The following is a 19,175-nucleotide window of genomic DNA, read 5'->3' as shown; positions in this document are numbered from 1 at the left end:
TTTGACCCTGCATCCTCCAACTTCTTGCCTAGGTGACAGCAATGTATCTTCAGCCGCTCACAGCCTATTCATGCCAATATATCTGAAAAGGCTGCAGGTCAGCTAGTGCCAAAGTATCAAAATTTCCTGCCCGCATAGATGTCAGCTTTCCAGGAGTGAAATCTCACGATAGTGGGCACTTACCAACCTGAAGCCTTTTGGGATATGCGATGAGAATATCCAAAGGAGCCTCACCAGGAAAAACGAGGAAGTGGGAGGATGGAGGGCTAGATTTAGGCCTTGTTCACACCTAGGCGTTTAGTGTATTTTGCAGAAACGCCCGACAGTCCATTAAACTACTTCAATACTTGGCACTTACACCCCCTTCCTGCCCAAGCCAATTTTCAGCTTTTAGCGCTGTTTAAATGACAATTACGCGATCATACTACACTGCACCTAAACAGAATTTTTATCATTTTGCTCCCACAAATAGATCTTTCTTTCTATATTTCTTTCTTTTGGTGGCATTTGATCATCTCAGTGGTTTTTATTTTTTCGCTAAACACAAAAAAACCTAAAATTTTGAGGGAAAAAAAAAAAAAGTTTTTGTTTTAAAATTTTGTAAATAAGTAAGTTTTCTCCTTCACTGATAAGGCGGCACCGATGAGGTGGCACCGACTATGGGCACTGATATGCAGCACTAGTAGATGGCATTGATAGGCATCACTGATGGCACTGGCAGGCATTGGGGATGGGCACTGATTGGCAGCTGCATGGGCACCGATTGGCATTTCCCTGATGGTCTAGGGTGGGATACCTGGTGGTCCTGGGTGGGCATCCAAGGGGAGGCTGTGGTGATAAACAGAGGTTCTTTACCAAGATCGGTGTAGCGGTGTGTCAGACTGACACATCGCAACACCAATAACCACAGGCACGCGAGAGTGGTCGTTCTGGAGGGCCGTCACATGACATCCACCAAGAATGAGAGCCGCCCAGCCGTCATTTGACGGTGGGCGGGTGGCAAGTGGTTAAACATGGTTTCCTATGAGACACATTCACGTTTTTTGAAAGGGTCACTGACTCTTTTAAAACGCAACATGGCGCGTTTTTGGTTCAATAGACATCAATGAACACAATATGAAAACACACGTAGATGCATTTAATTTGCCTAAAATAAAAAAAAATTAAAAAATCTAGAAATAAAATGCAAAACTCATCAAAAACCATAAAAAACAGATCAAAAACTATGTGAGAAATGCAAAACACGCTGCAAAAATGGATCAAAAGCAAACTGTATAGCAGGGGCGGATCCGGGGGGGGGGGGGGGGGACGACAACGGGGCAATTGCCCCCTCCGAGAATACAGGTGATAGACAATGCGAGCGGCGGCGGCTCCGCCGCGGGTGACAGTGCGGGCGGCTCCTCCTCTGGCAGTGGTGAGTGCGGCGGCTAGGTCGGTGAGTGGGCGGGTGAGAGAGGGGGGTAGCTGGGCGGTTCTGTGTGTGCCTGTGAGTGGGCTGCTGGCCAGTCAGGGAGCCGGCAGGCAGGGGAGCAGAGAGATGACATCATCTCTCACCACCCTGCGCCCGCCCTGCATCCCTGCCCTCACTGTGAAGGCAGCTGTGGGCAGCAGAGAGATTACATCATCTCTCTGCTGCCTGATTCTGGGACATAGCAAGAGACCACCTTAGCAGGAAAGTGACATGGCAGGTGACAATCCGCATCTGGTGATAGGCGACGTGGCAAGTGACAATCCGCGTGTAGCAGATGACCTGGCAGGTGATAAATAGCTTTTGGTGGCAGGCGACATGGAAAGTGACGCACTCAGGGCTCCCACTGATTCTGCATTATGGCGAGTTGAACTATTTCATTTTATATTACAATGTAAGAATAGGAATAATGCGCTTCAATCATCCTGACACAATAATAACCATGGTGCTGTGATGATTGAAGCGCCAACACCAGCCGTTTCCCCGATAAATTGCCCGCAAAAAAAGGGTATTTTCTGGCATTGCCCCTCCCGAGACTAGACTCTGGAACCGCCCTTGCTGTATAGGTGTGGATCAGGCCTAAAGGCTTTTTTTTTTTTTTTACATAGCCAGGTATTGCAGCTGTCCGCTTTGTGCGGGAAAAATTGGTGGATTCTTTCTTCTGGTATGACCAAGTTATGTGATCAGCAGCCCATTTGAACTAATGGCAGCAGACAGTGGCCGCTGCTGCAAGCATGTAGCCACACACAAAGCGGTTAGGGGCAGATTTCTTTGCCTGGACGAAGCTGGATCCAGGCTCGGACACCTGTTCCTAACCGCAGCCATCAACTCCGTGTGTGGAACATGCGAACAGAAGCAGCCACTGTCAGCCTGCCATTAGTTTAAATGGGCTGAGCGGCCGCTGATCACACAACTGTCATTCCAGCAGCAACAATCTAGCAGCTGCAGCTACCTGGACATGTGAAAGAGGCCCTTAAGGGTCAGTTCAGCTTTACTGACTTGTCACAAACCTCATACATTGCAGTGCTCCATATTGTACCAGAATGATTACCTTTTCAGCAACTCGTTCCACTACCCTTCACTGAAGATAGGACAGGCTTTGAGTTGGATGCACAGCCCCAGAAACTCACAAAAGCACTTGGCTTCATTCTCTACCCATGTGCAGTCCACTCACAGAACACTGAGCTGCCAGAGTGCAGGCTGTGCATGCGTGGGTAGGAACAAAGCCAAGTGCTTGCTCATAAGCTTCCAGGGCCGTGCATCCAACGCTCAGTACATGGTGCTATCTGCAGGATGAAGAGTGTAGGGCAATGCACCCCGCAATTGAAAAGGTAAGCATTCCTGTTCAAAATGGAGGGATGCATAATGTACTTCGGATGCTGTAATGTATGTGGCGGTATGTATCATAGTTAGTAAAGACAAACTACTTACAGATCCCAAAACATGAACATTCTGCAACAAAGCAGATGGAATGAGTGACAAGTACAAGGAATGGTGTAAGGTCCACTTTACCATCAACCCTTATTTTAGTTTAACTCTTGCCTGGTTTAGCGGGGAGCAGCTGAGATTCAAACCAAGTATGGGCAGGCTGATTGTAGCCAAGTTGATTGGTCAAACAGCCTGTCGGATTTTCACTGTGATTATTGCCAGTGGCTATAGCAGCTAGCAAAAATCACGGTGTTCTCTCGGGACGGATATCTCCCTGCGCCCCACCACCTCGCTGGAAGAACACAACAGTGCCACAGGAGGGATTCCCCCATCAACACTGACTGTTGGAGTTAGAGCAATTTTCTTTCAGGCAACCAAAGAAAATCAGAGTTATCTGTGGCTGGCTTAAAAGAGAAGTATGTGAATTGGGGTTAGTGCAGATTCATACTTACCTAGGTGGATGCAGCATCGGTCCGAAGCTGCATCTGTCCCCCGGCGCCTCTACACTAAGAACCGAGTCACTGAACACTGCCGATGGCCCAGTTCTCTCAGCTCCCCAAGCAGAGAGCTGCTGCCTGTCAATCAGCAGCTCTGCTCCGTCATGCATGCTGGAGCTCTGAGCTGTGGAGGGAGTGGCTGTCTCAGCGGCTCGGCTCGCTGAGAGGCCAGACCGCCATCAATCCAGGCACCTGGTGGATCCAGACTCAGGATGACGTGGTGCCTGGACTGATCTTGGTGACGTCAGCAGAGAGCGGAATTCAGACCACTGTTGAAACCGGGTCATAGGAGTGCAAAACAAACCGCACTCCTGTGACCAAGTGGAAACAAGCTCAGGCTTGACTTCTCCTTTAACAGGATGATCCTGCAGCAAGAGCTGCTGGTCTCATCAGACCATTGTACACCCAACTTCCAGGCCTCAGACACTCCTGAAGAGCCACACCGCAGGCCTAATTATGCAGCCAGCCACCTTCATTTCCATACCAAAGCCATGGAGGATGGGAGGTTAGAGATCCTGATCAAAGGAAAAAGGCAGACATGGGTAAAGGAGCAACAACACCAAATGGTAAACTGCTGGTAAATCAAGGAAAGCCATGTTGAAGTTTAAAATGCCTAATCAGATGTTGGAGGTTAATAAAACTACCACAACACAAACAGGCAAGCCAAGATGTACTTTCATAATGGTGACCACACAACCTCTTATGATCAACATTCCTATCAAATCGATTGATAGTCCAACAACCAATTTGATTGATATGACACACAGAAAAGAGGAGTTTGAGCCATAGTTGTGATTGATAACGTACAATCGGATCTTTCAATCAAACTCCACTCACCTGTGCTGCATATCAATCGAATTAGCTGTTGACTATCAATTGATTGTCTGATAGGAATGTTGATCTTAAAAGAATTGATCAGAGGCAATTACATGGAGAAAACAGATGTGAGTGATAGCATGCAATATGTTTGCTCCGTTTCTACCATGTAATCTGATCAATTTTCTTTATAATCAACATTCACATCAGACAATCAATAAATAGTCAACCAATTTGATCGATATGACACAGTAAAACAGTGTTTGAGTGACAGCTGTGATAGCATACAATCATATCTTCCAACTATCAAGCTTCACTTTCCTGTGTGTCATATCAAATTGATTGTTGACCGTTGATTGTCTGATAGGAATGGCGATCATAAAAGAATTGACCAATCCAATGAGATTAGTTGGTAAAAACAGATGGAAAGATATGATTGTACACCATCACATCTGTTTTCACCATGTAATCTCATCCGATTGATCAATTTTCTTTTATAATCAGCATTCTTATCATTGATCAGATGAGATTACATAATGAAAACCGGTGCAATTGAAAGCGTACAATCATATCCATCTGTTTTTACCATGAAATAGCCTCACCGGACTGGTCAGTTCTCTTTTATGATGAGCATTCCTATCAATTGATAATCAATTTGATTGATATGTCACACAGGAAAGAGGAGCTTGATCGATCGCTGAAAGATACGATTGTACGATATTACAACTATAACTAACTGTTTTCCTGTGTGTCATATCAAATTGGTTGACTATCAACTGTCTGATAGGAATGCTGATCATAAAAATCGATCAGACAAGATTGGGGGGGGGGGGAACACCACAGGAAACCTATTGTACGCTGTCACCTTTTTTCACCATGTAATCGTTTGATCAGTTCTTTTATGATCACCATTCCTATCACACAATCGATCATTAGTCAACAACCAATTCGATTGATATGACATACAGGAAAGCAGAGTTTGTACATTATCAATCGGTTATCGCTCAATCATATCTTGCAACTATCGTTCAAGCTTCCCTTTCCTGTGTCATATCAAATTGGTTGTTGGACTATCAAGCGATTGTCTAATAGGAATGCTGATCATAAAGAATTGGACAATCGATTGATAGTCCAACAAGGAATCTGATTAATATGACACACACAAGCTTGATTGATATGACTGAATTGGTTGTTTGCGATCGATCTGATTGGTCAATTCTCTTTTGACCTCAACATTCCTATCAGACAATCGATTAATAGTGAACAACCAATTCCATCTCTATCAGTTGATGAGGTCCAAAAAAGGGACTTGACCAGACAATCGATCAATGGTAAACAACCAATGCCATTCCTATCAATTGATAGATGGAATCGGTCGTTCACCATTGATAGTAATGTTGATGATAAAAGAGAATTGACCAATTAATGGTGAACAACCAATTCCACCTCTATAAATTGATCGGTCAATTCTCTTATTGTCAACATTCCTATCAATTGCTAGAGATGGAATTGGTTGTTCACCATTGATAGGAATGTTGATGTTAAGAGAATTGACCAATTAATGGTGAACAACCAATTCCATCTCTATCAATTGATAGGAATGTTGATGATAAAAGAGAATTGACCTATTCTCTTAACATCAACATTCCCATCAATGGTGGACAACCAATTCCAATCAATAAGAATTGACCAGATGAGATTACATGATGAAAGCTATGATTGTACACTATCACTCGCATCTGTTTTTACTATATAATCTCACTGGATTGGTCAATTCTTTCATCGTCAACATTTCTATCAATCAATAGAAATGGAATCGGTTGTTTACCATTGATCGATTGTCTGACAGGAATGTTGAGGTTAAAAGAGAACTGACCGATCGATGGTAAACAACCAATGCCATTCCTATCGGTATAGATGAAATTGGTTGTTTACCATTGATCGATTGAGAGAAATGTTGAGGCTAAAAGAATTGACCAGACAAAAATTGGATCAATGGTGATCAACCAATTCCAATTTTATCAATTGTTAGATAGGAATGTTGACAATAAAAAGAACTGACCAAACAGATGAGATCAAATGGTAAAAACAGATGCAACCGATAGCGTTCAATCACATCTTTCATCGGATTGGTCAATTCTTTTATGATCAAGAGGTCTATCAGTCGATAAGAAAGCGGAGTATGAGCGATAGCTGAAAGATACGACTGTACGCTAATCGATCACAACTATCGCTCAGACTGTCATTGCAATGAAATTGGTTGTTGATCAGATTGATTGGAACATTAACGATAAAAGAAAATTGATGATGTATGGAAGCGTGTATGCCCCCCCATGGTAGAAAGTGATGTCTGAGCATTAGAAGGTATAAATTGGTGTGGATCGGTTGGTGATTCCCCTCCCCCCTCCCTCCAGTGACAGATGTATAAACAGTTCTAATACACAGGTGACCTTTCCCCTACCCCCACCACCCGGGGCGGGAACCTGCCCAGAAAGCCTACCCCCCCCCCCGGTGTGGTGCAGTGTGGGGGATGGGCTGATTACCGGAGGGCGCCCCAGTGTAGGTTGCAGTAGGCCGGCTCTGGCGGCGGGTCCATGCGGTGTAGAGTAGATGAAGCTGGCGGCCGCCTGGTGTTGTTGTTCGGATACACACAGTCCATGCTGGGGATGGTGTACCGGGCCGGGAGAGGACAGGATCTGCAGGTATCCCCCTCCTCCTCCTCCCACCATGGCGGCGGCGGAGCCTCCCCCGGTCACGAACCCCCCGGAGCCCTTCTCCGAGCCCTGCAGGCCGGCCACCAGCACCTTGTCGTGTCCGGAGAGGATTCCTTTCCTCATACTGCTCCTCCCGCTCTCCGATCCCGGGCACACTCGGCTTCCTCCCTCCTTCCGACCCCTGGAATCCGTGCGGGCCCGGCCCCCCGTATCCTGCTAATAGTCACCGATGCAGCTAGCAGGGACCCCCTCCGTGCCTGGGGTGAGCTGATCGGGGGGCGATCGGGCACCTGAGGGGGCAGATGCAGGCGGATTGTGCTGCTGGAAGTGATTGGGCCCCGCTTCGACCTCCCTGCCACCGCCGCGGCTGAAAAATGGCTCCAGGAAGCTGACAATGAATGAAGGGATGCGGTTTACGCGCGAAGGTCCTCCCGCGAAACTCAGATTTCCCGCCGTCTTTTTCAAACTGGATTTGCATGTCCACGCCCAGGATGCGTTCGGCATGTCTGATTGGCGGGGAGGCGCTCGAATTCGGGACGCCGCGCTGCGTTCTCCTCACACCAGAGAGCCTGTCACATACCTCGGTGTTTGATTGGTTGCTGAGGCGAGGCGGCGGGAGGGGTCAACGGAGAGTTATCACATGGTGCAGAGCATCAGCACTGTGTGCCTGGTATAGGACGAGCTGATAGAAATTTCTGGACGTTTTATTCGTAAATTCACGTCTTTATATCTGTATTCTTCATAGGGAGTGTTTTCTGCATAGTTGTTGTAGTAATGTTAGGGTAGTAGTGTACTATACATATACTGCTGAGCTCTTAGGCCTCTTCCTCCTGGGATTACATACATGGTGGGCAGCTGTGGTAGAATGGGTTGTCACCTCATCCCTTTAAAACTAAACACATTAATTACACAGGTTCTGTGGCTGATTAAGGGGATAGCAAAACTCGCTTAGTGCCTTACCTCTTTTACATTAGCCCCAGAACCTGTGTAATTCATATGTGTTTGATCTTAAAGGGATGAGGTGGCAACCTGTGGAACTACAAGTCCCATCATGCCTCTGAGAGTAACTGTCGGCCTTCCCATCATGTCTCTTTGAGTCGTGTTGTAACTGCAGTGCCTCATGGGACATGTAGTTCCACAACAGCTGGACCACAGTTGGCCACCCCCGCAACTTAGAGATTTTGGACAATAACAAACAAAGGTTACCTCAGCTATGGCATTAACCACTTGCCGACCGGGCCATGGCCGAAAGACAGCTACAGCGCGGTCAGCTTATTCTGGGAGGGCGTCCATGAACGTCCTCTCAGAATCCCACTCTCACGCGTCCCCTGGGGCGCGCACCCGAGAACATCCGTGACCCGACCCGGCGCATCACGCTAAACGGCCGCTGATTGCGGCCATTTACCATGTGATCGCTCCGTCAAATGACGGAGCAATCACATGTAAACAAACCGTGTAAACAACCCCCCCCCCGTCTACCGATCGGTACAGTGTCAGAGGAGAGGGGAAGAGAGCGGATGACAGCAGTGCTGTGGGCTGGATTTGTAGTGCCCACAGCGCTGCTCTGTGACAAATGCAGTCACATCCATCCATCCATGCTCAGCAATCCCTGCAATACCCTGCACTACTCTGCAATACCCCACACTACCCTGCACTACTCTGCAATACCCCACACTACCCTGCACTACTCTGCAATACCCCACACTACCCTGCACTACTCTGCAATACCCTGCACTACTCTGCAATACCCTGCACTACTCTGCAATACCCCGCACTACTCTGCAATACCCTGTACTACTCTGCAATACCCCGCAATATGCAGCCATACCCAGCCATACTCTGCAATACTCGGTGATACCCAGCCATACTCCGCCATACCCAATCATATTCGGCAATACCCTGCCATGCTGAGCCATACTTGGCTGTACTCGGCCTCTTTTAGACCCCCGATCCCTCCATAAAGAGTACCTGTCACCACCTATTACTGTCACAAGGGATGTTTACATTCCTTGTGACAGCAATAAAAGTAAAAAAAAAACCATTTTTTGTAAAACACAATTTATAAGTCTAAAAATAAATAAAATAAATTAAAAAAAAAAAAAATTTTAAAGCGCCCCCGTCCCCGCGAGCTCGCGCAGCGAAGAAAACGCATACGGAAGTCGCGCCCGCATATGTAAACGGTGTTCAAATCACACATGTGAGGTATCGCCGCGATCGTCAGAGCAATAATTATAGCCCTAGACCTCCTCTGTAACTCTAACCTGGTAACCGTAAAAAAAATTTAAAGCGTCGCCTATGGAAATTCATAGCTACCATAGTTTGTCGCCATTCCACAAGTGCGTGCAATTATAAAGCGTGACATGTTTGGTATCTATTTACTTGGCGTAACATCATCTTTCACATTAGACAAAAAAATTGGATTTTTTAAAATTCATGGAAGTGTCCCTTTTCCAAAAATTTGTGTTTAAAACACCGCTGCACAAATACCGTGTGATATAAAATATTGCAACAATCTCCATTTTATTCTCTAGATTCTCTGCTAAAAAAATATATATAATGTTTGGGGGTTCTAAGTAATTTTCTAGCAAAAAATATGGATTTTAACTTGTAAACACCAAATTTCAAAAATAGGCTTAGTCATGAAAGGGTTAAAACTGACAGGTGTTCTAATCCCTCTCTACTATGTCCAAAACAAAAAAAAAAGTTTTGCCACTAGTTATATTTTAACCACTTAAGGTCCACCCTATAGCAGTTTTACTGCTACAGGGTGGCACCTCTGCGCCGAATCACGTATATACATGTGATCCGGGTAGGGGGCGCTCATGCACACCGCCAGCGGCTCGCTTCCTCTGTGATCATACACAGCGGAAGCCAAGCGGCGGGTACCTCTGACTCAAGTCCGCTAGCACCCATCGAGCAGAGAGACAGAACCGCGGACTGCCTATGTAAACAAGGTAGATCGCCTTTCTGACAGGAGGGAAGGGATTAAAGTGGTTGTAAAGGCAGTGCTCACAATCATTGCCAGCCCTTCTGCTAGGATAACCTGTACTATACAGTGTATGTTGTTTTTTTTAAATTCTTCTTCTAAATACCTTATTTCTCCTCACCGATCAGCGATCACATGACCACCCATCACTCTCTTCCTTCGATGTATGTACTACAGAGGGAGGTCACATGACCACCCGTCGCTCTCTTCCTCTGATGTAAGTACTATAGAGGGAGGGGCCAATATTTCCCTCTGACATCTGCTGGGCGGTCATGTGACTTCTGATCGTCGAGGAGAAATAAGGTATTTAGAAGAAGAATTTTAAAAAACAGGCTAAGGCCCCTTTCACGCTACCACGACTTTAAAGTTGCTCTATTTTGCCGCGATTTCAGGGAGACTTGAGGTCTATGAACCTGAACTCAAATTAAAGTCGGACCAAAGTAGTGCAGGGATTACTGTGAAGTCGTTGCGACCTGAAATCACACAGATATGAATGGTACTCATTGGAAATCAAGGGGGACCGACTTGTCATGCGACTTTGCAGTCCCAAGTTGCACAAGTGTGAAAGGGGCCTTACACTGTATAGAACATGTTTTTTTTTCTTTAAGCCCGTAGTGTATGAACACACTCCAAAAACTCCACCCGGTGCAAAAAAAGTGCACACCAAAAAGTGCACATAGGGTGTACATGTGGTTCTCCAAAATTGAAGGACCTTGTCCTGATCCCCTCGGGCTCCAGACGGGGACTGGGTTACTTTCACATGGCCCATCTGACCAAAGCCAGACGGATCCCGTTCCCTGGGGTTTTGCTGAAACAGACCACCACCAAGTAGTAGGTGGGGCTCCCCCAAAGGGAGACCCTATGAGAGAGGGCAAACTAAGCCAGAAGGCCATGTCCATCCCCTCCCGAAACTTTCAGGGCAGGCCAAGGACCTACACCTTACTCATCAAATGTGAAACAGTGTACAAACACAACACAACAACCAAAAAGAAAAACATAAAGTGACAGTAAAAGACAAACAACATAAAGGTGGGGAAAGGGGAGGTAGAGAAAGTGCATGTCATGCCATGTGCATGGCCGGCCCTGAGGCCAGGAAAAAAAAAAAAAAAATTCTCTGGTCCTGGCCAAAAAGCCCAGCCCAAGAGGCAGGTGCGAAAAAAGCGTGTCTGGTGCAGTGACCAAAGTGGAAGTAAAAACTCAAAGTGATCCTCTAACACAGTGAATAATTACAGCACCCTATCGAAAAGCCAGTGGCGTGCAAAACACACCTCAAAAACTTCCACCCGGTGCCAAAAAAAAGTGCCCACACATAGAGAGTGAAACACAAAAACGTGCAACGGGTGTACAGAGTCCTCCACTAGGGAAGGACCTTACCCTGATCCCCCGGGGCGTTAGGCTCCAGACAGGGACTGAGGTACTCAGACAAAGGGTCCATCCGGCCGAAACCAGGCGGACCCCCACAACTGGAAGGACTGCCGAAGCAGACCAACCCAAGTACAGTGGGGCTCTCCCGAAGAGAGACCCCTCAAAGGAGAGTGCGAACCAAGCCAAAAGGCCTATGTCCACCCCCTCCCAAGACTTTCAGAGTAGGCCCGAGGACCCACACCCTACTCGCCACACAGTGACAAAACGTGTATACAAAGACAACCAAAAAAAAGACAAAAAGGTGACAAACAGGGGTAAAAGAAAGAGTGGGGAAGATAGTGAGATGGGAGAGTGAAAGTGGCCATTGTGCTATACAATGGCCGGCCCTCCGGCCAGGCATAAAAATTTCCCCTGGTCCTGGCCAAAAGGCCCGGCCCAAGAGGCAGGTGCGAAAAACGTGTGTTGTGGTGAAGTGACCATGGTGCCATAAAATCAAGTGCTTTCACACCGTGACTATACGGCACCCCTGAACTGCCACTTCAGGGGCACATTCACCACTGGCTTTTCGAAAAAGCCCCAACCCCCCAGCCCAGACCACAGCAGACCCCACCACAGACAGGAAGGATATGGAGATCAGGGAGCCAGAAAGAGTCCTTTATCAGGCTCTGCCATCGCTCCCATTACTCCCTCCTAATTACATTCGGGATGTACTAACCACTCCCCTCCCCCCGTAAGAGGGAAGTAAGCGTTCTCTCCCGAATAACTGTCTGGAGCTAGATCTGCCCCAATCCAGGCCAGAAGGCCAGGATCCCGACCCTCCGGTTCAGACCTCGTGGTTCTCCATCCCCATCAGAAGGCTTCCCTTTCGGCTACAAACCGCTCCAGGTCACCTTCACTCCAGCAGGCTTTGCATAGCAACCGCAATCCCATCTCTATTTCGCCATAGATCAGGGACGGAAGCAAGCGCCACCTCCTGGAAACTGATAAGAACAGGTACTACACTTGATCTTAGCCAAAAGACCGAGAAGCAATTAGCAATAATCACGCCTCAGTTGAACCTCATTGGCTATGATACTGCCACTGCGCAAAGCTGAATAATTACAGTGAATAATTACAGCACCTCTATCGAAAAGCCAGTGGCGTGCAAAACACACCTCAAAAACTTCCACCCGGTGCCAAAAAAAAGTGCCCACACATAGAGAGTGAAACACAAAAAAGTGCAACGGGTGTACAGAGTCCTCCACTAGGGAAGGACCTTACCCTGATCCCCCGGGGCGTTAGGCTCCAGACAGGGACTGAGGTACTCAGACAAAGGGTCCATCTGGCCGAAACCAGGTGGACCCCCACAACTGGAAGGTCTGCCGAAGCAGACCGATCCAAGTACAGTGGGGCTCCCCCGAAGGGAGACCCCTCAAAGGAGAGGGCGAACCAAGCCAAAAGGCCTATGTCCACCCCCTCCCAAGACTTTCAGAGTAGGCCCGAGGACCCACACCCTACTCGCCACACAGTGACAAAACGTGTATACAAAGACAACCAAAAAAAGACAAAAAGGTGACAAACAGGGGTAAAAGAAAGAGTGGGGAAGATAGTGAGATGGGAGAGTGAAAGTGGCCATTGTGCTATACAATGGCCGGCCCTCCGGCCAGGCATAAAAATTTCCCCTGGTCCTGGCCAAAAGGCCCGGCCCAAGAGGCAGGTGCGAAAAACGTGTGTTGTGGTGAAGTGACCATGGTGCCATAAAATCAAGTGCTTTCACACCGTGACTATACGGCACCCCTGAACTGCCACTTCAGGGGCACATTCACCACTGGCTTTTCGAAAAAGCCCTGACCACCCAGCCCAGACCACAGCAGACCCCACCACAGACAGGAAGGATATGGAGATCAGGAAGCCGGAAAGAGCCCTTTACCATCAGGCTCTGCCGTCGCTCCCATCACTCCTCCTAATTACATTCGGGAAGTACTTGCCACTCCCTCCCCCCCTTGCAAGGCAGGAGTAAGCGTTCTCTCCCAAATAACTGTCTGGAGCTAGATCCGCCCCAATCCAGGCCAGAAGGCCAGGGTCCCGACCCTCTGGTTCAGACCCCGTGGTTCTCCATCCCCATCAGAAGGCTTCCCTTTTGGCTACAAACCGCTCCAGGTCACCTTCACTCCAGCAGGTTTTGCATAGCAACCGCAATCCCATCTCTATTTCGCCATAGATCAGGGACGGAAGCAAGCGCCACCTCCTGGAAACTGATAAGAACAGATACTACACTTGGTCTTCGCCAAAAGACCGAGAAGCAATTAGCAATAATCACGCCTCAGTTGAACCTCATTGGCTATGATACTGCCACTGCGCAAAGTGAATAATTACAGCACCACTAAAGGAGCACATACACCACCAGCTTTCTTCAACCCCAGCCCACTGCAGCCCCATCCTCACCAGGAAGGCATAGAACCTTGAGCGCTTAGGGAGAGCCCCATAGACTAAAAGGCTTCACCACCGCTCCCATCATTCCCGCCTAATTAAATTCGGGAACTACTAACCGACCCCCCCACTCCACCCCTCGACAGAAAAAGGGGGATCAGTGCTCTTTCCCGAAAATAAAACTGACAAGGACTGGAACCACACCAAATCTAGGCCAGAAGGCCAGGGACCCTACCCTTCAGCCAGACCAGCGCAGCACCCATCCTCACCAGGGGGCACCCTTCTGGCTGTCTCGAGCTCTACTGAGTACCAGCCTCCAAACTCGGAGCACTCGGGTTTGGCAGGTACAAGCCATCTAGGTACTATTACACCAGAGTATTTGCATAGCCACCTCCTCTCTATAGGAGTAGCACAGCGCCTCCTCTTGCAACCGATGAGAACAGATTTTTATTTTTTTTCTACCATCAATTTCTTCTGCATTTATGCTAATGTAAAACACCTTCACCAACAAAGGATTAAGGCAGCAGCATTACATAATTTTGTTAAAATCACATATAAACCACGTATAAATCATAATTTCACCAATAATACTCAAATAATGTCAAAATGACCAACCTACTCCACTCCTCCGCCTTCCATAACTCATTGGCCTTCCTTCTCCCAATTTTGTGAACGTCATACATGTACGACGTATACAGCCATGCTAAGATTAACTTGGCCACCATTTTAGGCGTCAATTCCTCTTTCCTGAAAATCAAAAGGTTATGGACATGCCATATAGCATCTCGAAAAATAACAAAAGAGATCCATGGGACTCTTACCTCCCCACCTTCCACCTATCCAGACAAAAACTGTCGAACATCAGGATTTCTTTGTCCTAAAACGACTGGAAAAAAAGACACGAAAAATCTTCCGCACCTGCACTGTGAAAGAGCAAAAATAAAACAGGTGACATAAATGTTCTGCATTAGCACAACCCACTCTGGGACATTTTTCGGATCTACAAAAGGTCCCACTTCTGGAAGGCACCCTTGTAGGATCATCCATGTGGTATCTTTCATCTTTTTAGACACACCTGCCACCCCCATCCTTTTACATATCTGAACAGACTGTGTTGAATTTAAGTAAGTTATGAGGCTGACTGTCTCACCACTCCTTACTCCTTTTACAATTCTCAATTCTTTAGTCAACTCACCCGGGCTCAGGTCTTCGACTTTCAGCTGCTTCCTGATGCCCTCCAGGCAAAGGTAGAATGGGGCCACAACTAATGCCCATGGTCTCGTCAGATCTTTCTCAACCCATTTCCACCGTAGAAATTTCCATCCTCCTAGATACCTCATCATAAATGCAGCCTTGCTTCCACTATGCAAGATCCTATTCACCGCTAGTAGATAATGCAGTTTCACAAAGAAATCTACATTAGGGTAGCCTAAGCCCCCCTTGTCCTCCCTCTTCATAACTATCTCACGAGACAGTTTCTCCACTCGTGTTCCCCAAAGAAAAGTAAAAAGCTCTCTCGTTACCTTCTGTATCTATCTCTTCCCTGGTGGCAAGATCACACAAGTGTACAATAAGAGTGGAAGAACTACAGCTTTAATAATCAGGGTTTTACCCTTAAAGGACAAGTCCCTCAAACGCCAAAAATTCAGCTTTTGCGTGACCTTGGTAGCTAGTTTCTCATAGCTAGTTTTCCCGCTACACTGTGCATCATAGTAGACTCCAAGGGCCTTGACCCCCTCCACCACTTGAATTACATCTACTTTAATTGGAATCTCCTGCCCCAACTGGCAGAGCTGGCTTTTCTTCCAATTAATGGACATACCTGACATGCCACAGAATATTCTCAGGTGTAGGGCTGCTCGATCTAAATCTGGCTGTGATGTTGCAATAATGGCAATGTCATCCATGTACGCCAAAGTCTTAGCACTCTGGTGTCCACTGCCTGGGATGAAAAAAACTCTGAATGCCTTGTCTTGTATATTCTTCAAAAGGGGCTCAACAATGGAGATAAAGGTCAATGCGGAAAGCGGGCACCCCTGCCGGACCCCTGATCTAACAATAAAGGCCTCACACAACTGACCATTTACTAGTACCTGGTGTCTTTATATAAACCTTTCACAGCCCTTATCAAACCCTCTGAGAGCCCCATGCCTGCCAAATTCTGAAACAGGAAGGCATGCCACACCCGGTCAAAGGTTTTCTCCAAGTTAATACTCTCAACTACCAATGGACTATTGTGCGAATTGGCATAGAACATCATGTCCCTAAGGAGAACCAGGTTGTCCGCAATCCGCCTTCCAGTGATCGCACAAACCTGGTGCTCCCCAATCAACTTGTTTGTCGTCACTTCTTTTATGCGATTAGCAATTACTTTCAAAAGGATCTTGTAGTCGACATTGAGGAGGGAGCTAGGCCTCAAATTCCTCATATCCCGCTTGTCACCTCCTTTAGGAAAAAGTGTAATCACCCCCTCTTTCATCGACTTACTCATCCTCCCACCTTCGAAAGCATATTTCACCACCTCACGTATTTGAAACCTCTAATTGTGGGTAAAAAAAGGACATCAATTTCTTTTGGGTACAGTGTTGCACGACTCTGCAATTGTCAGTTAAAGTATCTCAGTGCCGTATCACAAAAAATGGCCTGGTCATGAAGGGGGGGGTAAATCTTTCAAAGATCAAGTGGTAAAGGGCCCTTTCAAATTGGTGCATTTGTGCTGCGCTGAAAGACACTTTTCCTGCACAACATAAGCTGATCAGAATTATTCCCCTTTAGGCTCAGTTCACACTGATGCAATGTGGGAAACACACACGAATTGCTGCATTTCCTGCATCGCACCGCAGAGCAATCGCACTGTGTTACTGTGATCTGCTGCCGATGCCAAATTAAAGGTTAACAATACCTCAAAAGCAGGTCACAGAACAAAGTGCGTTGGCTAGAATCAGATTGCATGGGTATGAACACCCATGCAATCTAATTCCAGTGTGGCAAAAAAAGGTGCCTGCATACAAAATGATGGGCTCAAATCACACCGCACAGAATTGCATGTAATTTGCACAGGAATGTGGTGCAATTCCTGTGTGTATGACATGTGATATGATGCATCGCATCAGCGTGAATCCAGCCTTAAATCCTATGTGACTTTTCACATTGCTCCGCTATGTTTGTGATGCAGCCTGAAAAGTCCTGCATGTTGCATCTTTTGGTGCGCTTCAAAAGTGCATCAAAAATGCAACGTCTATTGTAAGCCAATGAAAACGCACCAAGGTTGCGTTTTTGGAGTCTCAAGACATTTTTTTTTTCACTGATGCTGTTTGTTAACCACTTCGGCCCCGGAAGGATTTGCCCCCTTAACGACCAGGCCATTTTTTGCAATATGGCACTGCGTTACTTTAGCTGACAACTGTGTGGTCGTGCGACGTTGTACCCAAATAAAATTTATGTCCTTTTTTTCTCACAAATAGAGATTTCTTTTGGTTGTAATTGATCACCTCTGCGGTTTTTATTTTTTGGGCTATAAACAAAAAAAGACAGACAATTTTGAAAAAAAAAAAACAATATTTTTTATTTTCTGCTATAAAACACACTCAATAAAAAATGTAACAAATCTAATTTCTTCATCAATTTAGGTCAATTTGTATTTTGCTATATATTTTTGGTAAAAAAAAAACCCTAATAAGCGTATATTGATTGGTTTGCGCAAAAGTTATAGTGTCTACAAAATAGGGGATAGATTTATGGCATTTTTATTTTAATTTTTTCTTACTAGTAATGGCGGTGATCAGCGATTTTTAGCAGGACTGCAACATTACGGCGGACAGATCAGACACTTACATTTTTTACACTTTTTTGGGAACCAGTGACATTATTACAGTGATCAGTGCTAAAAATATCACTGTCATTATACTAATGGCACTGGCAGGGAAAGGGTTAACATTAGGGGCGATCAAGGGGTTAACTGTGCTCCCTCAGTGTGTTTCTAACTGTGTGGGGGGATGGGCTGCCTGGGACAACACACAGATCCATCTTCCTGCATAGCAGAAAGAGAGGATCTGTGTGATCCCCTGACAGAATGGAGATCTGCCTTGTTTACTATGGCAGATCCCAGTTCTGTCTCTGCGGGGGAACAATCGAGGGCGGCCAGCGGACATGGAGTCCGCAGACCCGTTGATTGGCTCCCCCGCTGACCTCCGGCGGCACGCGCGCGCTCACAGAGCCCGACGAGCACCTATGGTGATTTGCGTAACTGTGGTGGCTGGTCGGCAAGTGGTTAAAGAGCGGCCACCTGTCAGCGATCATAGCAACCAGTGAAAAGCTGGTTGTTAAGGAGCCAGTACATGCTGGTGTTTTTAAAATGGTTGTAACGCAAAAAAAAAAACAACCTGCAAGACAAAGGCATCGCATACTAGCTCATTATGAAATACTTACCTTCGATCGAAGCTGTTGCAGTGGTCCCAGCACGCTATGTCCGGCGACTTGTCTCCCGGAGTTATTTCCAGGTTTGCAGGCTCTGGTGCTGTGATTGCACCAGCAGGCCATTTCTTCAGGTGAGCATGTCGTCGGCACATGCGAATACAGTGAATATCTCCTAAACTGTGCAAGATATTCATGGTGCCTAAAGGTAAGCCTTACTATAGGCTTACTTGTAGGTAAAAGTGGTGTAACAGGGTTTACAACCACTTTAACAACCAGTGGATAGCCACACATACCATGCCCCCCACCCCCGGTATCTTCATTATGGTCGCCCACAGCCTCTTTCTGCTCTTCTTGTGGAGAATTACCTCTGCTCTCCTCTCTTATTTATAGAGTTGCAGGGGCTTTTCCCGGGTGTTCCGCCCATTCTTCTCAGCTCCTTCCTCCTCTGCAGTGCCAGATGGCAGGCTTCGCTCTGTGTTTGTGCTGCCTAGCTGTTCCCTGCACCAGTGTTTCTCAACTCCAGTCCTCAAGGCACCCCAACAGGTCATGTTTTCAGGATTTCCCTCAGATGAAATGGTTATGGTAATTACTAAGACAGTGAAACTGATCAAATCACCTTTGCAAAATAATGGAAATCCTCCTGAAAACATGACCTGTTGGGGCACCTTGAGGACTGGAGTTGAGAAACACTGCCCTGCACCACCGGCCAGCCTGAAAAGACTGAACATTAGACATGTGCACAACAAAAACATTTGTTTTGTTTCGTTTCTTTACGTTTCCGTTGATTCGTAACGATTCGTAATTTCGCAAGACGCAAATTTTCATATTCAGACTGGTTTTTCAGCTCTTTAGAGCCACCCTTTGGGCTCCTTCTGCTAATTTCGTGTTAGAAGTTTGGTGAGTGTTGATTTGCGCTTTTCTTTTCGCGTTTTTCATTTAGCGCTTTTCAGTTTGCGCTTTTCATTTCATGCTTTTCAGTTCGTTTCTGAACTGTCGTTTGTCAACCAGACATGTTGCGAAATCGGAGGAGATAACGTGTTATTTATTATTGGCCTTGGAGTTATTGCTTTGACATT

The 19,175-nt window shown here is 46.6% G+C and overlaps 1 protein-coding gene and 2 pseudogenes across 2 annotated transcripts in view; all 3 read right to left on the bottom strand.

Moving 5' to 3' along the window:
* E2F3 (E2F transcription factor 3) overlaps nt 1-7,378 on the bottom strand; it is a 38,544-nt gene extending 31,166 nt beyond the window's left edge. The window contains exon 1 of one of the 2 annotated variants that reach the window (XM_073631139.1): nt 6,753-7,378. In XM_073631139.1, the coding sequence (XP_073487240.1) occupies nt 6,753-7,046 (294 nt within the window). In that variant the 5' untranslated portion in view covers nt 7,047-7,378. The remainder of the gene's footprint in view (nt 1-6,752) is intronic. The other variant, XM_073631140.1, reaches the window with a different exon arrangement.
* A 4,923-nt stretch (nt 7,379-12,301) lies between these two features.
* On the bottom strand, nt 12,302-12,366 carry LOC141146496 (U4 spliceosomal RNA; annotated as a pseudogene).
* A 1,189-nt stretch (nt 12,367-13,555) lies between these two features.
* On the bottom strand, nt 13,556-13,620 carry LOC141146505 (U4 spliceosomal RNA; annotated as a pseudogene).
* Nucleotides 13,621-19,175: the final 5,555 nt, after the last annotated feature.

Source organism: Aquarana catesbeiana, linkage group LG05 (genome assembly GCF_042186555.1).
Source record: "Aquarana catesbeiana isolate 2022-GZ linkage group LG05, ASM4218655v1, whole genome shotgun sequence".
Taxonomy (NCBI): domain Eukaryota; kingdom Metazoa; phylum Chordata; class Amphibia; order Anura; family Ranidae; genus Aquarana; species Aquarana catesbeiana.
Note: the sequence above shows the minus strand (reverse complement) of the source record. Positions and strands in the feature narration are given on the sequence as shown.